Source organism: Artemia sp. Qi Xiang Cuo, chromosome 21 (assembly GCF_049724085.1).
Source record: "Artemia sp. Qi Xiang Cuo chromosome 21, ASM4972408v1, whole genome shotgun sequence".
Taxonomy (NCBI): domain Eukaryota; kingdom Metazoa; phylum Arthropoda; class Branchiopoda; order Anostraca; family Artemiidae; genus Artemia; species Artemia sp. Qi Xiang Cuo.
In genome coordinates, this window is record NC_142814.1 from 47,579,654 (window position 1) to 47,605,594 (window position 25,941).

Genomic DNA, 25,941 nt, shown 5'->3' on the forward strand with positions numbered 1-25,941 from the left:
CAAGAAAGAGTTTGTTACTTACTTACATTTTTTTTTTCATAATGACATATCCAACAACGGATGATGATAAAGAATTTATTCATTATAATAAATAGATTTTTTCAACGTTATCTGACGTATCTGACAAATGATATCGATAAAGAATTTTAATAAAGAATTTGTTCAATTCAATACTTGAATTATGACAGTGTTATCAAAAAACGTATCTGTCAATGGACATTGATAAAGCATTTATTCACTCTGATACTTAGATTTTCTCTATTTTATCGAGCATATCTGACACATCACGTTGATAAGGAATTTATTCACTATTATTCTTAAGATATTTTGAATGTTATCCGATGTACCCGACAAATAAGTTGATAGAGAATTTATTCACTATGATACTTAGATATGATCAGTGCTATCAAATGTATCTGTCAAAAAGACATTGACAAATAATTTATTTGCGCTGATACTTAGATTTTCTCTATTTGTATGTGTTTTTGTCTCTCTCACTCTTTTTGCCGGTGTGTCTGGGCGGGTGTTTGCTTATTCCAATTAAATGTGAATTTTTTATGTTTTAAGTATGTTTCATGTTATTCTAAGAGATGTAAAAAAAATGTTGAAAAAAATATCATGTTACAATTTTTTTTAATAATTTCGAAGTCCAAAAAAAATTTAGTTAAAAAAAGTTTGTTTTTCATGAAAAAATATTGAATGAGAACCATCAGTCCTCATCAATAGGAGTATGGGTATGCACAAGAATATGTTTTAAAATTTAAATCAAAAGCGTCATTCTATTTTTCTGATATGATTTAGAGATGTAAAAAAAAAGTTGAATAATTTCTAAGTCAAAAAAAAAATTAGTTAAAAAAAATAGTTTGTTTTTCATGAAAAAATTGAATGAGAACCATCAGTCCTCATCAATAGGAGTATGGGTATGCATAAGAATATGCTTTAAAATTTAAATCAAAAGTGTCATTCAATTTTTCTTATATGATTGAGAGATGTAAAAAAAAGTCGAATAATATTAATGCAGAAAAAATTTAGTTAAAAAAAATAGTTTTTTTTTCATGAAAAAATTGAATGAGAACAATCAGTCCTCATCAATAAGAGCATTTGTATGTACATTAATATTTTTTAAAATTTAAATCAAATGTGTCAGTCTATTTTTCTGATATGATTTAGAGATGTAAAAAAAAGTTATAAAAAATGACATGTTAAAAAAACGTTGAATAATTTCGTAGTCCAAAAAAATTTAGTTAAAAAAAATAGTTTGTGTTTCCTGAAAAAATACTGAATTACAACCTTCAGTCCTCATCAATAGTTGTATGGGTATGCACAAGAATGTTTTAAAATTTTAATCAAAAGTGTCATTCTATTTTTCGGATATGATTTAGAGATGTAAAAAAAGTTGAATAATTTCAAAGCCCATAAAAAATTTAGTTAAAAAAACAGTTTGTTTCTCATGAAAGAATATTGAATGAGAATCATCAGTCCTCATCAATATGTGTATGGTTATACATAATAATATGTTTTAAAATTTTAATCATAGTGTCATTCTATTTGTCTGGTATGATTTCGAGATGTAAAAAAAAGTTGTAAAAAATAGCATGTTAGAAAAAATAAATTTTAAAAAAAATTCGAATAATTTCGAAGTCCAAAAAAAATTTAGTTAAAAAAAATAGTTTGTTTTTCATAAAAAAATATTGAATGAGAACCATCAGTCCTCATCAATAGGAGTATGGTTATGCATAAGAATATGTTTTAACATTTAATTCATAAGTTTCATTCCATTTTTCTTATATGATTTTGAGATGTAAAAAAAAGTTGAAAGAAACTTTAAAAAAATGGTCTCTACAAACATTATTTTCCTAATAGTAAAAGTCACGACTAATATTTTTATATAATTCTCATTTTGAATTTGGAAAATATTAAATGTGATTTTTTTATGCTTTAAGTATGTTATATGTCATTCTAAGAGATCTAAAAAAAGTTGAAAAAATATATCATGTTAAAAAAAGTTAAAAAAATTAAAAAAAATAGGAGGCCGGGGCCAAACCTTTGGAGGGGAGGGGACCCCCTTGGATTTTGGAGTGAGGGGATCTTTAGGGGTTAAGGTCACTGGTGGTTAGGGTCGTTGGTGCTTATGATCCTCGACGGTTCATAGTCATATACACCTCACTACTTGATTTGTAAGGATTTCTAAGGGTTTTTCTGAATTTCATTATTAAAATTCTTTTCTTGCCATATACATCTCTCTTACTATCAACTTTTTAGTATACTATAACGTTAGACTCTATTTTAAATTGACAAAACTGTTCAAATACCACTTGTGTATTACACAGAGCACATCGAAGAAGTAAAGGTAGGTCAAGCCACAAGACCATTTTATCATTGTTAACCATTTTCATAGATAGATGGTATTCCAAATTTATAATAAATAAGCTGAGTTAACAACCCCGAGGGGTTACCTTAACTGATAATCAGTTTAGCCCTTTTTTACCTTCATACAATCCAATCGCTAATTAGGATCATTCACATCCCTATAATTCAATCAAAAATTAATATCGTTCATACAGTTCAATTTGCAAATGCTATACCCTTTTTTGCAATTAGAGTTAGCTTTTACGCAAAATAATTTAACACCAATTAAGCTATTGAATACCTTGTACCAATGTATCTTGTAGGCGTCAAAGCTATTACGTATCTGAGCATATTCTTTGTATTGTTGATGCAAACATCCCATTCCTCATTCTTTAATTACCCGTGAGGCATTCTTAACCAACGGAATACCTTTTCGCAAAAAATTCACAAATAGAGTTATTTTTATGTAAATAGCACAAGTTTCAACTTAAAACCATTCTAACTATAGCATCCCATTCCTCATTCTTTAATTACCCGTTACGCATTCTTAACCAACGGAATACCTTTTCGCAAATACCTTTTTGCAAAAAATTCGCGAATAGAGTTATTTTTACGCAAATAGTACTATTTTCAACTTAAAACCATTCTAACTATAGCATCCCATTCCTCATTCTTTAATTACCCGTGACGTATTCTTAACCATCGGAAGTTTAATTTGGTTATTGAACTTAGAAGTAATTACCCTTTTCAAAAATATTAGTTGTTCTATTAATGAACCCGTGAAACGAAACCAGTCTGATTGCGTTACACAATCTCGCTCCTAGTTCCAAAAAGTGGGTGTTGTCTCAGAAACCCGTCTGGTAACTCATGTATCGTTCTTAGTAATATGTCACTGTCCTTGGTATGTCAATGTATAGGTTAGACTATACTGTATATTCATGCCTCAGGCTTGTGTAATTCCATGTGTAATTCGCGGTGCCTATTGCCTTACTACTTTCGTTGACATAAATTTGAAACGTTATCTTTCTGTTGTTTTATTTTTCACAAAAACTAATTTGTCGTTAAATTTTTCACTTGAGGTAAAGTTGTGCTTTTAAATAAATCAGTTCCCCAATTTTTTTGTAGTATCCCAATATAGGAAGAAATTAAACTACCTCATATACGAGTTTCCCCACTCAGAAACAAGCTTGTAAAAGGTTACGTAAACCAACAAACCAAGACTTCAAGTAGCAAGAAAAAAAAATCAGCCAACACACATTTTTGAGTAATATTAAAATTACGCGTGGCTCCAGCGCCAATGATTGGCAAATCAAAGTAAAGGTTTAAGGCGTAATTTTTGAAATTAGAAAAGATGGAAACTTTGAATTTTTTCTTTTACCTGTATTTACGAAACTGGCAAACTATAAAAATAAATTATACTAAGAGGAAAAGTATAGTCTTTACAAACCAATTTCTACCCATTTCAATATTTCTCTTCTGTAATTCAAGTGATACAGTATAATCAAGAAGATGCACATGTGGATAATAAAACTGGGCTTCTTTATCAATGGGTGTGATTGTGGTATGGTTTGGGCATTAATTATTCAATGTAATTTAACTAACGGTTAATTATCTTAATTTAATACAATTAATGATAGAATGATTTTAATTTAACCACCTCCAAAAAATTTTTAGGAAAAGGTATTATAACAGTAAGATGCTATTGGATGCCACTTTTATGTTTATCTCGCAAAGTTCTGCAATTCAAAAATAACAAGGTTATCAAACTTCCGAGCGAAACAATATTCTTTCCATGGGCACCCCGCTTTTTGAAAGCAAATGATAAAAAAGTAACATCTTCGCTCCCTTTTCTGTAATGGACCTGCCATTGTGCGTTTAATAGGGCCCTTGTGACTCAGCTTTGTTTATGACTGCCAGTGACACAATAGAAAATGTTTTTGTGGGAGTTTCTAAGAAATAATGTAGCAAAACTACAACAATGGATGGGAAACCACCTCTCATTGCTTACAGTTCCCCATTATTTATTATTTATTTATTTATTTCTTTATTTATTTATCTACTTCTTTATTTATTATAAGTAAAAAAGGTGACAACTTTTAAAATATATTTTGTTTTAAGTAAAGTGCAAATTATGTTCTGGTCTTGAGATGCCATAGGGGTTATCAGCCCTACTCATGTTCATTTTTGCTCGTTTTGAGTTTGACTCGATTATTGATTGTAATTTCTGTTCGATTTGGGTTGATTCATTTATTGGTATTTTTTATAAGGAATTTGTGGTAAATTTTACGCTGTGGTAGTTCCTCCGTGGAAAGTTTCGTCAAAAAGCACCTACTTAAAAAACGGGTATAAAAACGGGTATGGCTCTGAAACAATTGTTCATTGTAAAATGATAATATGTTTTGGTAAACTGAATTTAAGAGAGGGAAAATCGGACATAATTTAAATAAATAATTTAATTTAAATTAAAAAAGCGGGTATAATTTAAATAAAAATTTAATTTAAAAACCGGGTATTAATTAGATACCCGTTTAACTTAATTTAAAAAACGGGTATAATTTAAATAAATAATTTAATTTAAAAAACGGGAGAGTCTAAATAAATGATTTAATTTAATTTTAAAAAACGGGTATAATTTAAATAAATAATTTAATTTAATTAAAAAGCGGGTATAATTGAAACAAAAAACTTCAAATAATAAAAATCCGAATATTTTGACTTCACATCGGGGAGCGGGAGCCTTTATCAACGGGGAAAAGAGTTAAATTAAATTAAACGCATTTTGTTTTTCTTTTTATTTGTGTGTTGCGTTTAATTTAATATAAAGTTGTTTTTTTGTTTCACTGTTTTGTTTTAATTATACCCATTTTTCTCTCTTAAATTCTGTAAATGGAAAAACAGTGTGGTCTAAGGAAATATTTATATTTTTTGGTAATATCTTTCTTTTTGTAGAATATGCACGTCAGTGTCAATTCCGTGTTTTTACGCCAGAACCTAAATGTGGACTTAGCCAGGCTGCCTTCTGAAAAACTTCAATGAGTTTTAGTACCATTCATTGATGACAGTTTATCATTTCTAATAAAAGAGTTTTCTTTCTTTAATTATCATTTTTATTTATTGTAATTTTTATAGTTGTAAATTCTAAAAAATTTTGTAAATTTATAGAATCCATTAAGCCAGAAATGGACATTATAAAAGAAGAAGCTGGAAATGCTGGAGTGGAAAAAGTAATTAAGGAAGAAGATGAAGAACTTAATTCAGTTGTTGAAGAAGAATTGACGCAGAGGTTTCTCAAAGTCGATGTCAAACACATTACGGAGGGACAAGCAAGTTTTATTTCTTTTTTAATTTTATCTAGGCATATAAACACAAGACAATTCTGAAAGGGGGCATAATAGATTCTTAGACAAGAGTAGTTAAAAACTATAGAAAATTTTGCACAAATCATGAGATTTCTGACTAGATTTTTATGTGTAACTTAAAATGTTAAGGTTCATAACGCTGCACCCTTCTTTAGGACTGAACCGTTGGGTGTAAATGTACGATTATTGTGTGGCTTTCCCATCTTTTGGGAAGGTGGGACCTTGTCATCCCAACACCATACTAGATAAAATAAGATGATATGTTTAAAGCCAAAATATGACCTTGTATAACGACAAAAACTTAAACCATTAATAAATAAACTAGATGGTGCAGTCACACATTAAGGTATAGCCTACCGTAGTCATCGGTTTAGTCATTTCATCGGTTTAGTCATGTTTAGTCATTCGGTTTAGTCATTTGACTAAACCAATGAAATGACTAAACTGATGACTACGGTGGGCTATACCTTAGTCATTTCGGTTTGGTTTAGTTTGGTCGGTTTAGTCATTTCGTCGGTTTAGTCATTTCTTCAGTTTAGTCATTTAATTGGTAGTCATTTCATCGGTTTAGCCATGTTTAGTCAGTCATGTTTAGTCATTCGGTTTAGTCATTTGACTAAACCGATGACTACGGTAGGCTATACATTTGTCATTTCGGTTTGGTTTAGTCGGTTTAGTCATTTCATGGGTTTAGTCATTTCTTCAGTTTAGTCATTTCATTGGTTTAGTCATTTCATCGGTTTAGTCAAATGACTAAACCGAATGACTAAACATGACTGAATAAACATGACTAAACCGATGAAATGACTAAACCGATTAAATGACTAAACTGAAGAAATGACTTAACCGATGAAATGACTAACCAAACCGAAATGACTAAGGTAAAGCCTAAGGTAAGGTATAGCCTAATGACTAAGGTAGGCCTATGACTAAGGTATAGACAAAAAATTGGAGTGCAACTAGGCCCCCTCCCATGCCACTTTCCCAAAATCGTCGGATCAAAATTTTGAGTTCGCCCATTGTTTATTTTTTATTGGGAAGTATGCATGCATTTTTCGGGTGGGGAGGGGAGGAAAAATTTTCGGCTGGGAGAATTTTCAATGGAGAGGATAGTTTCCAGGGGGTGAAATTTTCAGAGGAAATTTTATACTGGGTGAATTTGCCAGAATTCATATACGAAATTTTTTATATTTCTTGCTTTCTCTATACCGATTCAATTCTTCGCGTGGAGGTGTCAAGGGTAATTGTCCGGGGTGAATTTTCGGCAGGATTGAATTGTCCAGAGGATGTTTGGGGAGGGGGATTTTTCCGCGGAGGTGGAGCCAGGTATCCTGGCGCTATTTAAAAAACGGTCAGAGAAAAACTAGTTTTTTCAACTGAAAGGAAGGAGCAACATTAATACCAGAACGAACAGAAATTAAGTGCCAGAAAATTCTAGCGTGATGAGTGAGGTCTTGAGGAGGGGGGCGACCCCCGTCATATACGTAATAATTTCTATTCGTTTTAAGTTTTAATGCTGCTCCTTACTTTGATAAAACTTGTTTTTTTTCTTTATTTAATGAAGCTTGGAATCAAACAATTTTCTGAAGGGAATGGAAAAAGTATGTCAATTAAAGTAAAAGTATTTAAAAATGAAAAAAGTAAGTAATTACAAAAAATACACAAAACAATAGCCTATTGAAAAAACTAAAATATAAAATCCCAGCATTAAGTTCTGTTGAGCAATGCCGAAGCGTTGGAGGGATATTTTTCAAAAATATCGACATTTTTGAACTTGGCTATCTAACACCAAAATATTTAATGCCTTTAGACTCAGTGTTTATAAAAAGTAACGCATTATCAAAGTATTTTTTTTCAAAGTAAAACATTAAAACTAAGATTAAGAAAAGCACTTCCTTCAGGGGAAACGTTACTGATTATAGTGGCTTTATACATCAGCTCATAGGTACTTTTGCAATGCAAGCTAAAGTTGATTGCATATTCTTACCGAAATTGCCCCTTATTAAGTTTTTTCCTTGTGTTTTCTATAATTATACGAACGTTCTTGTGTTCTAATTACTGCACTAATTACTAACAAACAAATACATATTTAAGATCCCCATAAAAGGCTGATTCTTTGACTGAATATAATCAATAGTTAGGCTCTTGTACTTTCGTTATTGACAAGGATCGTTATTTACTTACCGTTCATTACTATGAAGAATTTGATTTTGTTTTTGCTCCAACCAAATCATATAGAGAAAAATGTTTGTGGAAAACTGGTTAAGGGTTACTCAGTCACAAATTAGAACTTATATTTTCCTTATTATGGATCAAAATCAATTGGCAGGCAGCCATCAATGGGGCAACAAACATTTTTTCCATGGTTTTCCCTGCTCTGCTCTCTTTTCTTTGGTTTTCTTATAATCACTTTATAGTCCCAAATTTCCAGGGGCGCCATGGCCCCCTGCCCCCCTCCCTTGCCGGCGCCCATGATTAATATGAGCATCATTGTTGCCTTCATCTTCTCAAGCCCCTTGGTAGTTGTATTGTGTGTCCCAGGAACTCTCGTGGAATGGAACGAAAAAAAAAATTCTCATAGTCATAATTCAAGTTTTTTCAAAGTTGGATCCTGTAAATTTGTTCCTTCAATCAACCTTCAAAGAAAAAAACTAGTGGTGAGTTAAGTCAAGGCTCCTGGTCTTCAGCTCATACAAACCACGTCGACCACATCGCATCTGCCAGGGAAATGGTCTATCACCCATTTAATAGGAATAGTAACATGTAGGAGAGCACCATCACACACAAAGTGTCAACATGGATATTCTCAAAAGCATTGACAACTGCCTAAATTGCACATGGCATGCCATTTTAAACAACTCCTTTATCTTATATCATTTTCAAGAATACAATAGGATCCATTCCTGCCAAATCATACCATATCACAAAGCCACTGATGGGAAATGCTGCTTTATCGATTGGATTTTAGAAAGATCTGGTTGATCTTCTCACGAAGCTGCAATCTCTTTCAGATATTCCACACGGCCGTCACAGCCTTCGTCAAAACGTTCGCGACAGTTATATAGCTCCCAAGAGTGCCAATTAAGCCGCTTCTTGAGCACGATTTCTTCATTGACCGATTACGCAAGCATTCTCCCTAATGACTCTATGCCCATATAAGGAGCCCCGTCACGACTCAATAAGGCATCTCTACTGATAATTAACTTCGGCTCGGTGAGAAACTACCCTTATTGCTATATTTTAGTTAAATATTTAGTTGGTATTTTCCTTAGTCTAGGTTTGTCTAGGTTAAGTGTTTAATATGAATAACTGTTCAGAACAGATATTAGAAAATAAAATCAAAGAAAATTATCACTTAATAGAAGCTTCAGCAGCAGGAATAGATCGTGAAGTCTTAATAGCCTTGGTCAAACTCTGTAGCAAGTGCTTAATGTATTTCCAGTTCCGTAATTCTTTTTACCAGCAAATTAATGGCTTAGCGATGGGCGCGCCCCCTCTCCGGGTTACTGGCGAATATTTATGCGGAACATATTGAAAATTAGGCATTAGATTCGTATTTTTTTAAACATATCTTTTGGGGACGCTACATGGACGACGTAATTTCACTCTGGAACTATGAGGAAAATGAGCTTAAGGGTTTTTTGGATCACCTTAATACATACGATAGAAGTTTACAGTTTACTTTAGAAATCAAAATCGCAAATAAAATCCCTTTCCTAGATGTGTTAGTTATTCGCAGCTCCGATAAACTCAATTTTACAATTTATTGAAAACCAACACAAAATAATAGATATTTGCTTTTTAAATCCAACCACCCCCCCACAAGTTAAAAGAGCAGACGTAATATCCCTCGTCGATAGTGCCCTAAACATTTGTTCTGACTCCCACATCACAGCAGAATTAAACTTTATCAAGGACATAGTTTTTGGAAATGAGTATCCTATTTTATCTATTATTAGTGTAATTAACTGTAGACTGAAAAGACATTCCCGTAAAATTAATGATAGTTTATCATGTGAGATTTCTGACAAGCCCTTAAACATAATTTACCTCCCCTATATCCCAAAAATCACTACAAATCTTAAACAAGTTTGCACAAAAAATAATCTGTATGTAGTATTCACAAATAATTTTAAAACCATAAATTTTCTAAACTCTGGTAAAGATAAAACCCCAGTTACTCGCCAAAGAGGGTTCTATCAAATACCATACGATTGTGGCAAATATTATGTAGGTAGAACACGCCAGAATTTAGAAAAGCGCATAGAACAACATAAAGATGATATAGTAAAAGCTCTAAATTATTATATTTCCACTGTTTCATTTGATTCTGCATTAGGGAGCCATATTTTTGAAAATCCTAGGCATAATAAACTTTTTGATGAATCCACCCTTAGTAGGAATAAACAAGACGTAAAGCAGGTAGTCCGAGAATCAATTGAAATCAGACTTAAGATTAATAATAATATTTCCTTAAATAGGGACTTGGGGAAATATACACTAAATGCCCTATGCATATTTTTAATTAAAAATAATCTTACAAAATGTTTTAAAAAACCAATAGACATTAACACAGAACCAGTCACAAAAAGACCTTTGAGGTTAGCTGCCAAAAAGGCTGGATTAGCAATAAGAACGTGTTTTTAAATTGTTTTTTTTTCATCTCATTGAATCACCTTGTTTTATCTTACTTTTTATCAGTCCTATTTGAACTTCGCTGAAGTAAGGATGCTAGGACTGCTTCGAAAAATTTTTAATTTTTGGTTTTATTGGTCGCATGTTGTTGTGAGTCTTTTTTTCTTTTATATATTTTTGTCTTGCCGAGGATGGCCCTTGGACATAGGACCAAAATATTCATTCAAATTATCTCCACTGTCTTGCAAAAAGATTTCCCTTTTGTTCTTCGTGCTTTTTTTGTTTGTTATGGAAAGGCAGTGTGATCTTCGTCACTATTTTCAACATAGTCATTTCAGGGAAAAAGAAAATAATACTTTAGTTTGGCCGGTAATTTGTATGCTGGCGAAAATTTTTCAGCAATTTTGAACAACATGCGCCCTTTTAAAAATCTAGACACAAATAGTACTGTTTAATTTTGTTTCATACCTCCTCTAGTTGACCTGAAATGGAAAACTTGATACCGATCGCAAAAAAAATCTGTTTTTGGATACACTTGTGCCATTTGGATTTGTTTAAATTTTAGGAGCAGAAATGGGAGGGTTGACATGGGAGGGTGGAAGTGGAAGGGGGGTTATTTGCCCTCAAATACCTTTTGATTAGTAAAAAGGGCATCAGCCCTTTCTATTTTCAATCGAATGAGCCCTTTTTGAAGTTCCCACGACAAATCCTTCGATAAGAAGTGCCCTAGTCTAAACAGCAACAACAACAAAAAATAATACCTTATACCCACTTCGATCTTTACTATAAAAATGTCAAGCCTTCCAGTCACTTTCGACTATTAAAAAAGGCACTAGGCCTTTCGATTTCCAATCGAATGAGCCCTTTTGGAAACGACAAAACTTTCTATAAACACCTTATAAGCCCCCAGGGCATAAATCACAACCCTTACACTAAGGTCTGTTAGGGTGGTTGTCATCCTCTAAGACCGAATTTCAAGAACTTTCAACTACATTAAACAAATGGCTATCTCAAAATTTTGGTTGGATGTGTTTGGGGAAATGGTGGGCGTGAGAGGTGTTTTAGTCGCCTTCCAATCACTTTCGACTATTAAAAAGGACGCAAGCCACTCCAATTTCCAATTGAATGAACGCTTTTCGAAGTTTCTACGACTGCTTCTTCGATACGAAGTGCCCTGCTCTAGAGGAAAAAATTAATAAATAATACATTGTGCCAACATCGTTCTTATATACCCCCAAGTCGTAACTTAAAACCCTTGCCCAGAGGGTTGTGGGGGGAGTGTCCTCCTCTTTACTTTGTCCCCGTTTCTTGTCTCGTTCTCGAGTGTCCCCGTTCTTTACTTAGGCAGCGCGATCCTGCTGCCTATGATTTATGCAACAACATTCAGCATAAACCTTATATGCCCCCAGGGCATAACTTACAACCCTTGCACTGAGGGCTCTGAGGGGGTTATCATCCTAAAAGACCTAATTTCCAGAACGTTCAACAATTTTGAACAAAATGGATATCTCAAAATTTTGATTGGATGTGTTTTGGAAAATGGTGGGCGTGAGAGGGGCGTTAGTCGCTATCCAATCACTTTCATCTATTAAAAAATGCACTATTCCATTCAATTTCCAATAGAAAGACCCCTTTTGAAGTTTCTACGAAAACGCTTTCATTAAAAACTTTATATGCCCCAAGACATAACTTTCAACCCTTGCCCGGAGGGCTGTTGGGGGAGGGGCTGTCATCCTTAAAGACCTAATTTCCAAAACTTTCAACTATGTTGAATAAAATGGCTATCTAAAAATTTTGATTGGCTGAGTTTGGGGGAAACTTGGGCGTGAGAGGGGGGTTAGTTGCCGTCAAATCACTTTCGACTATTACAAAAGGTACTATCCCTTTGAATTTAAAATCGAATGAACCCTTTTTGAAGTTTCTAAGACAAAGATTTCAATAAGAGGCTTATATGCCCCCAGGTGCATAACTTATAATCCTTGCTCTGAGGGTTGTGGGGGAGTGTCCTCCTCAAAAATATATTTTCTATCTGGAAATCAGCTACGCTGAACAAAATGGTTATCTAAAAATTTTTACTGGATGTCTTTGGGGGAATGATGGGCCAGGGGGGGCTTGTTGCCCTCCAATCACTTTCGACTATTAAAAAGGGGGCTAGCCCTTTGAATTTCCAATCAAATGAGCTTTTTTTAAGTTTCCATGACAACGCCTTCTTTAAAAACCTTATATGCCCCCAGGTCATAACTTAAAACTCTTGCCCTGAGGGCTGTGGGGGAGTTTTCTCCTCAAAAAACATATTTTGTATCTGGAAATCACTACGCTGAACAAAATAATTATCTCAAAATTTTGATTGAATGTGTTTGGATAAATGATGGGCGTGGGGAGGGGGACTAGTTGCCCTCCAATCACTTTTGACTATTAAAAAGGGCACTAGCCCTTTGAATTTTCAATCGAATGGGCCTTTTTTGAAGTTTCTACGACAACACCTTCTATAAAAACCTTATATATCCCCAGGGCATAACTTTAAACCCTTACTCCAAGGGTTGTGGGAGATTATCCTCTTCAAAAACATACTTTCTACCTTAGATCAAGTAAGCTGAGCAAAATGGCTGTCTCAAAATTTTGATTGGATGTGTTTGGGGAACTGATGGGCGTTGGAGGGGGGGCTAGTTGCCCTCCATTCACTTTCGACTATTAAAAAGGGACTAGCCGTTTGAATTTCCAGTCGAATGAGTCTTTTTTGAAGTTTCTACGACAACGCCTTCTATAAAAACCTTATATGCCCCTCGGGCATGACTTAAAACCCTTGCCCAGAGGGTTGTGGGGGAGTGTCCTTCTCAAAAAAAAATTTTCTATCAGGAAATCAACTACGCTGAGCAAAATAGTTATCTCAAAATTTTAATTGGATGTGTTTTGGGAATGATGGGCGTGGGGGGGTTAGTTGCCCTCCAATCACTTTCGACTATTAAAGAGGATACTAGTCCTCCGAATTTCCAATCGAATGAGCCTGTTTTGAAGATTCTAGAACAACGTCCTCTATAAAAACCTTATATGCCCCCAGGGCACAAGTTAAAAGGCTTGCCCTGAGGGTTGTCAGGGAGTGTCCTCCTCGAAAACATGTTTTCCATCTGGAAATCAACTACGTTGAACAAAATGGCTATCTCAAAATTTTGATAGGGTGTTTTGATGTGTTTGGGGGAATGATGGACGTGGGGGGGTAGTTGCCCTCCAATCACTTTAAACTATTAAAAAGGGCACTAGAACTCTCAATTTCAAATCGAATGGACCCCTTTTAAAGTTTCTACGACGGCCACTTCTATAAAAACCTTATATGCCAACAGGGCATAACTTAAAACCCTAGCCCCGAGGGTTGTGGGAGAGTTTCCTCCTCAATAAAATATTTTTGATCTGGAAATCAATACGCTGAACAAAATGGCTATCTAAAAATTTTGATCGGGTGTGTTTGGGGAAATGATGGGAGCGGGGGCTAGTTGCCCTCCAATCACTTTCGACTATTAAAAAGAGCACTAGCCCTTTGAATTTTCAATCGAATTAGCCTTTTTTGAAGTTTCTACGATAACGCCTTCTTTAAAACCTTATATACCCCCAGGGCATAACTTAAAACCCTTGCCCTGAGGGTTGTGGGGGAGTCTCCTCCTCAAAAACGTATTTTATATATAGAAATCAACTACGCTGAACAAAATGACTATGTCAAAATTTTGATTGGATGTGTTTGGGGGAATGATGGGTGTGGGGGGGGGGCGGGTTGCCCTCCAATCACTTTCGACTATAAAAAAAGGGTACTAGCCGTTCGAATTTCCAATCGAATGAGCCTGTTTTGAAGTTTCTATGGTAACGCCTTCTATTGAAACCTTATACGCCCCAAGGGCATAACTTAAACCCTTGCCCCGAGGGTTTTGGGGAGTGTCCTCCTCAAAAATATATTTTCTATCAGAAAATCAACTACGCTGAACAAAATGGCTATTTAAAAATTTTGATTGGATGTGTTTGCGGGAATAATGGGCGTGGGGGGGGGGGGCTAGTTGCCCTCCAATCACTTTTGACTATTAAAAAGGGCGCTAGAACTCTCAATTTCTTATTGAATGAGCCCCTTATGAAGTTTCTATGACGACCGCTTCCATGTGAAGTGCCCTGCATCTAAAGGAAAAAATAATACATAGCACATTGTGCCAACATCGTTCTTATATGCCCTCAGGGCATAACTTGAAACCCTTGCCCCGAGGGTTGTGGGGGAGTTTCCTCCTCAAAAATATATTTTCTATCTGGATCAACTACGCTGAACAAAATGGCTGTCTCAAAATTTTGATTGGATATGTTTGGGGAATTGATGGGCGTGGGGGGGGGGGTAGTTGCCCTCCAATCACTTTCGACTATTAGGAAGAGCACTAGCTACTTCAGTTTCCAATAGAATGAGCCCTTTTCGAAGTTTCTACGACAATTCCTTCGATGCGAAGTGCCCGACTGAAGAAAAAAACACATTGTGCCAACATCGTTCTTTACTTAGGCAGTGCTAGCGCGCTGCCTATGATACAGCGGTATGTACCATAAAATGCACGAGTACCTAAAATTAATTGCTAAAAGATAGTCTAAAAAAACATTTTTGCATCAAATGAGGCGCAAGAAAATTGCTTTGATCCTCATACCTTTGCTCAATCCCAATTTATAAGGCTTAAAAGGTCTGTAAATTAATTTCTTAAATTTATGAAAAAGTCCTTCATATGGCATAAAGTTTTTCTGAAATAACATGAATCACATCTTCAAAAACTAAAGCCCATGCAAAAGAGATTGAAAACTCAAAATCAAGGTAACAAATTTTTTTCTCAAAATACCGATAGGTATATTGACCTGTTTTGTATGGAATCTTCCAAGCCCTAGAAACATCAAAAAGGTAGACATAGTAGGTGCTTGGCCTGAATTCTTTCCTAAGTGTTACATTCACCTGACAACTACTTTCCAAGGTAGTAAGAAGCCCCTAAACTAGAATTTTACCTAGCGTCGTCAAATTCAATTAATTAGTTTTGTTCATTTCTTTTCACAGTTCACCGTGTGACGAAAATGTAGTATATTCATAAAAAGCTGCATAATTTTGAAACAACAGAAAGAATTTTTTTTAGGAAAACTCGATTCCCAGTGAGTAGAAATAAGCTGAATCAGAGGGGACAATTTTTGGTACTTTCCCATTATGTGGACACCTATAAAAAGTCAAGTTTTGTAAATGCTAATGAAATAAACAAAATAGGATGAATATATGATATTTTATAAATAAATTTGGGCTATATATTTGCAAATTAGGGGGTTGGGGGGGGGGGGTAAAGCAATGCGTATATAAAATACGTAGCCTAGCCTAACCGAGGTACCTGTTTCTCCCCCTAAACGTCAAAAACAACAGTTTAAATATTGTAAATTCAATGAGAAACCACGCTCTTCGATCAATTTAGATAACAATTACCCGCTTTACGAGTCTCCATCTTTGCATTCATTCGACTGTCTATAGCCATGGTGTTCACATAATGGTAAAGTGCCAAAAATTTTTATACTATTTTATTATACTATTTTATTCATTTAAATAATATATGTTTATGACTCTGAATAAGATAGATAAGGACCATAGCAACACACAAAACAGAAAAAATGAAACACAACAAAGACAAAACACAACTTTAAATAATATAAAAAAAAAACAAGGTGAACATTCTTAACCGACAGCAAAAAACATAATAAATTTCAATGCTTACGCATCTTAACTCACTATTCCCTCAAACACAATTCCCTATGTTTAGCCCCTATATTAACGACCTAACACAACTTAAGTAGCACACGCATTAAGAAAGGTCTATATAAGGGGCTGTTGAGAAGGAAACATATTATGAAAACAATTCTTACTTCATAATATGCAGACTAATGTAGCTAACACATTTTGACTACAACTAGACAGTTCTATACCACCCCACCCCTCCCCCCTAATGAGCAAATACATAGCCCAAATTATGTATTCCGCCACCCGTCATTCTTGTTTTTCCGCTTCTTGTTTTGCCAAAATTGATACAATTTACGGGTACAAGGGTTGAAACAAAAGAAACGCATCGGCAAACTGCAAGGAAAATATATAATTTGGGCTATATAATTTCATTTTAGAGGGGGGGGGGGGTAAAGTATAGTGCCTCTGCAGTCAAAATTTGTTAGCTAATAATATTCTACATATCATGAAGTAAGAATTGTTTTCTTAACATGTTTCTTTCTCAATAGCCCCTAATCTAGATCTTTACCCATGCATTCCTCTCAGACATCCGCTCAATTAACAAACACTCACTCTCAGACACTTCCAAAAAATTTGCTCTCCAACTTAGACAATTCTTCATATAGTACAGGAATAATAAGGTTTGACCAAGAACAAATCGATAAAGTAATGCTTTCTCACCTATCCAGACCAAAAAAAATCGTTGAACATCATATCCAAAATCCCCATCTCTAACTCGTTGCGAAATTTGTTTTTTTCGCCGTTTTTGTTGATTTATTTTTTTTTCTTTTTTAAATGAAATATCACGAAATTGGTGTTTGATTTGTCTTTCTGTATCAGATTTAAAAGCTGAAACGATATCTGATGTTGGTTTCTCCGAAATATCAAAAAATAAATCAGAAATGCTCTGTTTTTGAACAAAAATGAACAAATTTTAACGTTTTAGGTAAAAAAAACAAGCATTCGACAGAAGCTTCTTGATCAGTTTTGAGAAGCTTTTTGATACTTCAAGATCTTTTTAATACCCATCCTCCCCACCTTCCCCCAAAATCTTGCTCTTCGCAGGCATTTGAGATCAAAATCCATTCACCTTAATCACCATAAAAAACGACAAGCCAAAAATTATTTGCAATAAAACGTAAGAAAATTGCACATCGGATTGATCAAAGGAACGAAAATCACAGGGAAAATTAAATCACAGGCTTAAAGCTCGTCCTCCGAAAATTCATCTTCTTGACACTTTGCGTTGTTGCACGAAACTTCTCTACATACTCGACAAGCTATGGCGCATTCCAGGCCTTTTTTCTTGCAGGAGCATCTTTTACTGTCGCAACCATCAGCTCGGCAAGAATACTTCACTGTCTTTAGAAGATGAGCAGGAGCAGCGGGTAGATCTGTCATTTTTGGCTCAAAAACTTCGTCGCCTTGAAGATTCCATCCCCAGTACAGGGAGTCAACCATGTTCCCGAGCTAAATCTGAACCTGGCTGTAGACTCGGAAGGAATGACACTTCGCTGCCATCATAGTGGCAGCTCTTGTGGGTATAAAAATGGGGTGGCAGTATTTATTTTCCTCTGGAAAACTTGGTTCCTGGCAGAGTCAAGACTTGGTAGATCCTCGCAGTTGTAGAGTATCAGCAAAGCATTTTCTCTAGCCGCAGCTATTTCATCATGAGATTCAGCTTTTTTGGTAAAAAGGGTACCAGCGTCTCTGAAACTCGAGCTGGATAACAATTGCTGAAGAGCTTTTCCTTTTCCGATGCCATAAAGGTACGATGTTTGGTCGCAACCCAGTATGACGTGACAAAACGGCATCAGCTGGCAAAATTCTGACCCTAGCTTCTCTTTAACCTGACAAATATCCCAAGCTGAGCATTTACTTCCGAATTTTGCTTCCGGCGAGAATTAAATTCGATTTGAACTCATGTTAACATGACAGATGAGGAGGACGAGAACATCCGTGTCATCAGCAACCACGATGGTGTCGCTATGGAGTGCAGTTTCTGTAGCCTTCTTCACTATGTCTAGATCAGCATCTCCTTCAGAGTGGTATACATCGCAACCACTGGCTACCAGAGCCTTTTCAAGAATCTTCAGAAAATACGATTTGTTCTCCTTGCATGGAAGAGACTCCTTTCTTCATGCAAAGATTCATGTCTCCGGTAAGTAACACTTCCCGGCCGACAGATCCAGCTCGGCGCAAATGGTTTGCATCTTTGATTGACGGCCCCCGTCCTATCCGTCCAAGACGACAACTGCACGGGGATACTTTTTTTCGACGTAATCAGTGTACGAAGATATGATAAACTTTTATGTGGAAGCGACCTTCAATGCGATTCAATGGAGAAGGGCGCCCACTTCTAAAACGAAGCTGGTAATTCCTACCGGTCTTGGGGACTAATCGTCAAACACACATGACTGATAAAATGCTTTTGCAAGCTCGGGCTTGTTGGCCTTTCGCATGAATCCTTTTCTTTCGAAAAGAGCAGGAACCATGGTACAGAGCTCAAACTCTGAACAAATGGTACAGAGCTCGGTCTTTTTTTTTAAAGAAAGACTCTTTCAAGGTCTTTTTTGACATTTTGTCTAAGATTTTCTTCCCAGCACATTCGGCTTCGTCAACATTAACGCCTGGAGATGAAGTTACTCCATTTGCAACGTTTCTCAGTTGTGCATTGCCTTTAAATGGGGATGACACTTCGAAGAAATCTACCAACTTCAGGGTATCCATAGTCACGGGTTTGTCTGTTCAAACTCAGGTCACGATGCTGCTTGCTTGTAGAGTAGCCGATATTTGTCATTTTCTGCATCAACGGGTTGAACTCAAGACACGCCGGCCTTGATAGGACCCAAATTGCTCTCTATTCTTCAGTCATGCCACCACCACCAGTGAGTCCTCCCGATGTCTTTAGACTTCGCATGTACTCTTTTTCAATAACTAAGTCTGCTGAGAGGCCGGCCCAGCACCGATCTGATCTTCTAATCATGTTTCCTTGCTCACTGAACATCTTAAACATTATTGGGTGACGACTGGGAAGTTTAGTCATCTCTTGGATGTAAGACCAGACAGATTTAACGTAAAGGTTGTGCCCACATGCGATAAGGTAGGAAAGCATTTCAGGTGCAACCTGCAAATTCAGGTCCCATAGGCCCAGTCTCTCGGCACGTAAAGCTTTTTAACCATTTCAAGGTACTACAACCAGAGCTTTGCTGTTCGGTGATCTCGTAGGTCTTCAATCTTCTGTTTGATAATACTTTCCAGTAGTCCCAGCTCTGGTGCTTCGTCAAGGTCTCTGGGAGACATTTTTCCCTCAAGGGTGTCGTTGAAGAGTTTCGCAAGGCCTAAAGTATCCAAAGTTCCCGCATCTTTTCCTAAGAGATGAGCGTGGAGAGCCAAGCTCACGAGAATGTGAGCTCTAATAGCTCTAGAAATCGCTTTCCCAGAGAGTATATGTGGTACCGTTCCGGTGCATATACTATTTCCAAGATTTCTTTGAGCCCAATGTCTTGCATCAGGTGCCCTATGCATCCGACAAAGCTCATCATCAAGTGAAAGCTTCTGAATTTGATGATAACATTGTCCTGCTTATTTGACACATCGGACTTGATAGTCTTCATTGCCTTCCGCCAAAGTGGCTGATCGAATGTGACGACTGGTGTAAATCTGTATTTCCTCCCCTGGAAAGCAGTGAAGCAGAGGGTTGAGTATAGGCATGACTCAAGGATAGAAGGCAGATTGATCATGGGCAGAAAAATAATACTTCCCTTGTCACAAGGGGTTTGTGCATCTTCTTCCAGCGAGCGCGAGAAATACCGATCTCATAAAACCATTCCAGTTAGGTCTTGGGCTCTTGAAAAACCAAGATGACAGCCAGAGCTGGTCAAGGAATGCGAATGGATCATTCACAAGGGTCTGTGATATTTTCTCGTACTGAATCTGAGAAAGCACCGCTTCACTTATCCGAAAAGGATAAATAGGTTCTCGACATTTGAGCGTCACGGCGTCTAGAAAAAACTTTGTCCGTTTAGTAATAATTTTGTCCGTTTTAAGTTTCAACTTCGCTCTTTACTTCCCTCGGAAAAACTTTGTTTTTGTAAATTATTACGCTTTAAACGCAGGGAAATGTATCTTTCAACTGCTTATACCTGCACCAGTAGATGCCACTGATAAGCAAAATGGTCTATGAAGGGGAGTATGTAAAGAAGAAGTTTTGTTGATGCAAGCCATGTCCTGATTAAGGCTATGTAATTTAGCTTATTTACAAGTTCGGTAAGAAAGAACCTACCATGGCATTTATATCAATAAACTACAAACCTCAGTGAGATTCTTTGTATAATCCAGAGCGGAGGTAACTTTCTATTTGTATAAGACTGCAGCTTGGTTTCCACAAGATAGTGTTGAGAACATGTGCAAATGTAATCACGCTAGCTTGAAAACATCAGGATGTATACTGAAACAAGAAAAACGAAAGGACAAAAAAAACAAAAAAAGATATCATGGTTATCACTTAATTTTTTTGCCACAAATAGCTAAATTTTGTTATTTTTTACAACAAATTGATTTTTTTCATTTTATTTAACTTTTATAAGAAAAACTAACGTTAAAAACGATTTCAGCTCTCAATTCTGATACAGATAGACGTATACTTCATTTTTTCCTAGAAAGGAAAAATAGCGAAAAAAACAAATTTTGCAACGGGCTAGAGATCAGTATTTTGGATATGTTCTTCAGCGTTTTTTCTGGTCCAGATGGTGAAAAGAGCATTACTTTATCTTTTTTTTCCTGGCCCGGGCATTTTTTTCCGAATTATTACTGTACTAATAGTCGCATACAAAATGAAAAATTCTCATTCACACATCCCCACTTCGGGGAATACATGAGTGAAAAAAATCTTAGAGCGATGGAGTTAAAAATCTTGGAACTTTTATTAAGCGAAAAATGAGAATCTGAATATAATGACATAAGATCAGAGAAGAAAGATTTTAATAACAAAAATTACTATGAATTGTAGTTCGCTCTTTACTAGGTTGCATTATCGACACAAGACACTATGTAGCATATATAGGGATTCTATAATTGATGTCTTAAGTGAAGATCACCATCTAGTTTTGATAAAGAGTACTTAAAGCTGAAATCTAGGAAGTGAAACTACCTTCCGGATAACTATGACGTTGATAGGCTGCCAGATCAGAATTAAGAGGAACTTTCCAAGAAAAGTTAGACTTGAAATTCAAGAGTTTGTAATTTGACAATGTAGACGAAGGATGGAGTAATTTTAGGAAAATAATTTGTGAAGTAGCAGAAGCAAGGCCGTACCCAAGATTTTGTTTTGGGAGAAGGGGGTACTCAGATTTGTTTTCGTGGGGAGGGGTTACACAAGAAACAACTGTGAAAACGCATAAAAAGTTTGTTTATATCCATTTTTTATGTTTTTACGTGTCAGAAAATATTTCGGGTGGGTGAGGGGTGGGTCAAACCCCCCTAACCCCCTTGGGTACGGTCTCGAGCAGAAGATACATTAAAGGGGAGATTTAGAAACACATCTAGAAGACAGTGGGGTAGTTGGGGGGAGGTGACAAGGGGGGTTTTAGCCCCAAATAATTTGGAGAAAAATAATTAGTCAATCTATAGCCCTTGACTCTGTATGTGGGCCCCTCTTTCCCCCTTTCCCAATAAATATGCTGGAACTACGCTCGTACTAGAAGGTTCTTAGCCTGGTAGAAGAGAGAAGGGCTTTGAACAAAAGCTTTCTAAAGCGACGATCTTACTGATGAGCGATGATGAGTAAGGAGCGCGCGCACGCTTACTGAACCGAAACGAACCTATGTAATAAGAAAAAAACATATCTCACTGTGCCCATGTGTGTGAGCTGGTGTGCTGCCATCTTTAACTTGAGGTGAAAATATGTTGTCATTCTTGCATACCTGAATGCTAAGCAATCCTTTCAATTTATTCGAAATCAATTTACACAATCCTTTTCAAAAGGTATTATTCAAATTCTCTCATAGGGCTGTCAAATCATTTTTCACCAAGAAGAGAAAAAGTTCCACAAAAGAAATGTAATCCGCATTATGATAGAGCAAAAAATCTTGAATAATATATTATTTAAATAAAACGACACAGAATTTGTAACAGATTAAACAACATACAAAAAAATGATACAAAAACATACAAAAAAAACAAAAACAAAAATGATAGTTCGACTAAGAGAAATGTAATTCGCATGATCATAGCGTAAGGATTGTTGAATAAATGCGTTATTTAAATTAAAATGACAAAATTTGAATAAGAGTGATAAAACAAACAAAAAAATATGTTATTAACAATTAACAAACAAAAAAATTTGGATCGCAGTAAAAAAAAATAGTTGATAGTCCAACTATATGAAATGTAATCGACATTATAATACAGTAAGAAATCTTGAATAAATATATTACTTAAAGAAAAATGACACAAAATATGGATAACAGTGAAAAAAACAAACGAAAAAAGTATGATAGTTCGCTTAATAGAAACGTAATCCACATTATCATAGAGTAAGAAATCTTGAATAAATATATTATTTAAATAAAGATGACACAAGATTTGGATAACAGTGAAAAAAACAAAAAATATGATAGTTCGACTAATACAACCGTAATCCGCATTATCATGCAGAAAGAAATCTTTGATAAATATAATATTTAAAGAAATGGCACAAAATTTGGATAAGACTGAAAAACAAACAAAAAAATGATAGTTCGACTAGGAGAAATGTAATTCGCATTATCATAGAGTAAGGAATGCTGAATAAATACTTCATTTAAACAAAATGACATGAAATTTGAATAAGAGTGAAAAAACAAACACAAAGAACATGATTGTCCGACTAATATGAACATAATCTGCATTATCATGCAGTAAGAAATCTTGAATAAATATACCATTTAAATAAAAATGACACAGAATTTGGATTACAGGGAAAAAAAATAGTTTATAGGCCAAATAATAGAAATGTAATCTACATTATCATACAGTAAGAAATCTTGAATAAATATATTATTTAAATAAAAATGACACAAAATTCGGATAAGAGTGAAGAAACAAACAAAAAATATGATACTTCGACTAATAAAAACGTAATCCACATTATCATAGAGTAAGAATCTTGAATAAACTATTTTTAAATAAAAATGTTACATAGTTTGGATAACGGTGAAAAAAAAATATATTATAGTTCGACTAATAGAAACAATATTCGCATTAAAGTAGAGTAAGGAATCTTGAATAAATATATTATTTAAATTAAAATGACGCAAAATTTGGATAACAGTAAAAAAAACAACCAAAAAATATCATCGTTCGACTAATACATACGTAATCCGCATTATCATACAGTAAGACATCTTGAATAGATATATTATTTAAATAAAAATGACACAAATTTAGAAAATAGTGAAAAAAAACATAAAAAATCATAGTCCAACTAATAGAAATATAATTAGCATTATCATAGAGTAAGAAAGCTTGATATATATTATTTCAAAAAATGACACAAAATTTGGATCAGAATAAAAAAAAAATAAAAAATATGATAGACCGACTAAAAGAAATATAATCCGCATTATCATAGAGCAAGAAATCTCGAATAAATATATTATTTAAATAAAGATGACACAAAATTTGGATAACAGTGAAAAAATATATGATAGTCTGAATAATAAAAAAGGAATCCGCATTATCATAGCGTAAGAAATCTTGAATAAATATATTATTTCAATAAAAATGACACAAAATTTGGATAACAGTGAGAAAAAACATAAAAATATAATACTTCAAGCATAAGAAACGTAATTTGCATCAGCATAGAATAAGAAATCTTGAATAAATATATTATTTGAATAAAATGACACAAAATTTGGAAAGCAGTGTAAAAACCAACAAAAAAAATATGATAGTTAAACTAGTAGAAACGTAGTCTGCATTATCATAGATTAAGATATCTTGAATAAATATATAATTTAAATAAAAATGACACAAAATTTGGATAAGAGTGAAAAAACAAACACAAAGAACATGATTGTCCGACTAATATAAACATAATCTGAATTATAATGCATTAATAATTATTTAATAAATATACAATTTAAATAAAAATTACCCAGAATTTGGATTACAGTGAAAAAAAAGTTTATAGTCAAACTAATTTAAATTTAATCGACATTATAATACAGTAAGAAATCTTGAATAAATGTATTATTTAAATAAAAATGACACAAAATTCGGATAAGAGTGAAGAAACAAACAAAAAATATGATACTTCGACTAATAAAAACATAATCCACATTATCATAGAGTAAGAATCTTGAATAAATATATTATTTAAATAAAAATGTTACATAGTTTGGATAACGGTGAAAAAAAAAAAATAAAAATATATGATAGTTCGACTAATAGAAACAATATTCGCATTAACGTAGAGTAAGAAATCTTGAATAAATATATTACTTAAATTAAATGACGCAAAATTTGGATAACAGTAAAAAAAAAACAACCAAAAAATATCATCGTTCGACTAATACATACGTAATCCGCATTATCATACAGAAAGACATCTCGAATAGATATATTATTTAAATAAAAATGACACAAATTGAGAAAATAGTGAAAAAAACATAAAAAATCATAGTCCAACTAATAGAAATATAATTCGCATTATCATAGTGTAAGAAAGCTTGATATATATTATTTCAAAAATGACACAAAATCTGGATCACAATAAAAAAACAAAAAATATGATACACCGACTAAAAGAAACATAATCCGCATTATCATAGAGCAAGAAATCTCGAATAAATATATAATTTAAATAAAGATGAAACGAAATATGGATAACAGTAAAAAATATAAGATAACCTGACTAATAAAAAAGGAATCCGCATTATCATAGCGTAAGAAATCTTGAATAAATATATTGTTTCAATAAAAATGACACAAAATTTAGATAACAGTGAGAAAAAACATAAAAATATAATATTTCGAGCATAAGAAACGTAATTCGCATGAGCCTAGAATAAGAAATCTTGAATAAATATATTCTTTGAATAAAATGACGCAAAATTTGGATAGCAGTGTAAAAACCAACAAAAAAAATATGATAGTTAAACTAGTAGAAACGTAGTCTGCATTATCATAGAGTAAGAGATCTTGAATAAATATATAATTTAAATAAAGATGACACAAAATTTGGATAAGAGTGAAAAAACAAACACAAAGAACATGATTGTCCGACTAATATAAACATAATCTAAATTATAATACATTAATAATTCTTTAATAAATATATAATTTAAATAAAAATTACCCAGAATTTGTATTACAGGGAAAAAAAATAGTTTATAGGCAAAATAATTGAAATTTAATCTACATTATCATACAGTAAGAAATCTTGAATAAATGTATTATTTAAATAAAAATGACACAAAATTCGGATAAGAGTGAAGAAACAAACAAAAAATATGATAGTTCGACTAATAAAAACGTAATCCACATTATCATAGAGTAAGAATCTTGAATAAATAAATTTTTAAATAAAAATGTTACATAGTTTGGATAACGGTGAAAAAAAAATATATTATAGTTAGACTAATAGAAACATTATTCGCATTAAAGTAGAGTAAGGAATCTTGAATAAATATATTATTTAAATTAAAATGACGCAAAATTTGGATAACAGTAAAAAAAACAACCAAAAAATATCATCGTTCGACTAATACATACGTAATCCGCATTATCATACAGTAAGACATCTCGAATAAATATATTATTTAAATAAAAATGACACAAATTTAGAAAATAGTGAAA

At 34.0% G+C, this 25,941-nt stretch overlaps 1 protein-coding gene across 1 annotated transcript in view; it reads left to right on the forward strand.

Annotated features, from left to right (window-relative positions):
• LOC148939641 (uncharacterized) overlaps positions 1-25,941 on the forward strand; it is a 363,231-nt gene that overhangs the window by 94,086 nt on the left and 243,204 nt on the right. Inside the window, exons 4-5 of the mRNA XM_089106934.1 lie at positions 5,512-5,672; positions 18,037-18,259. Coding sequence (XP_088963060.1) covers positions 5,512-5,672; positions 18,037-18,259 — 384 coding nt within the window. The remainder of the gene's footprint in view (positions 1-5,511; positions 5,673-18,036; positions 18,260-25,941) is intronic.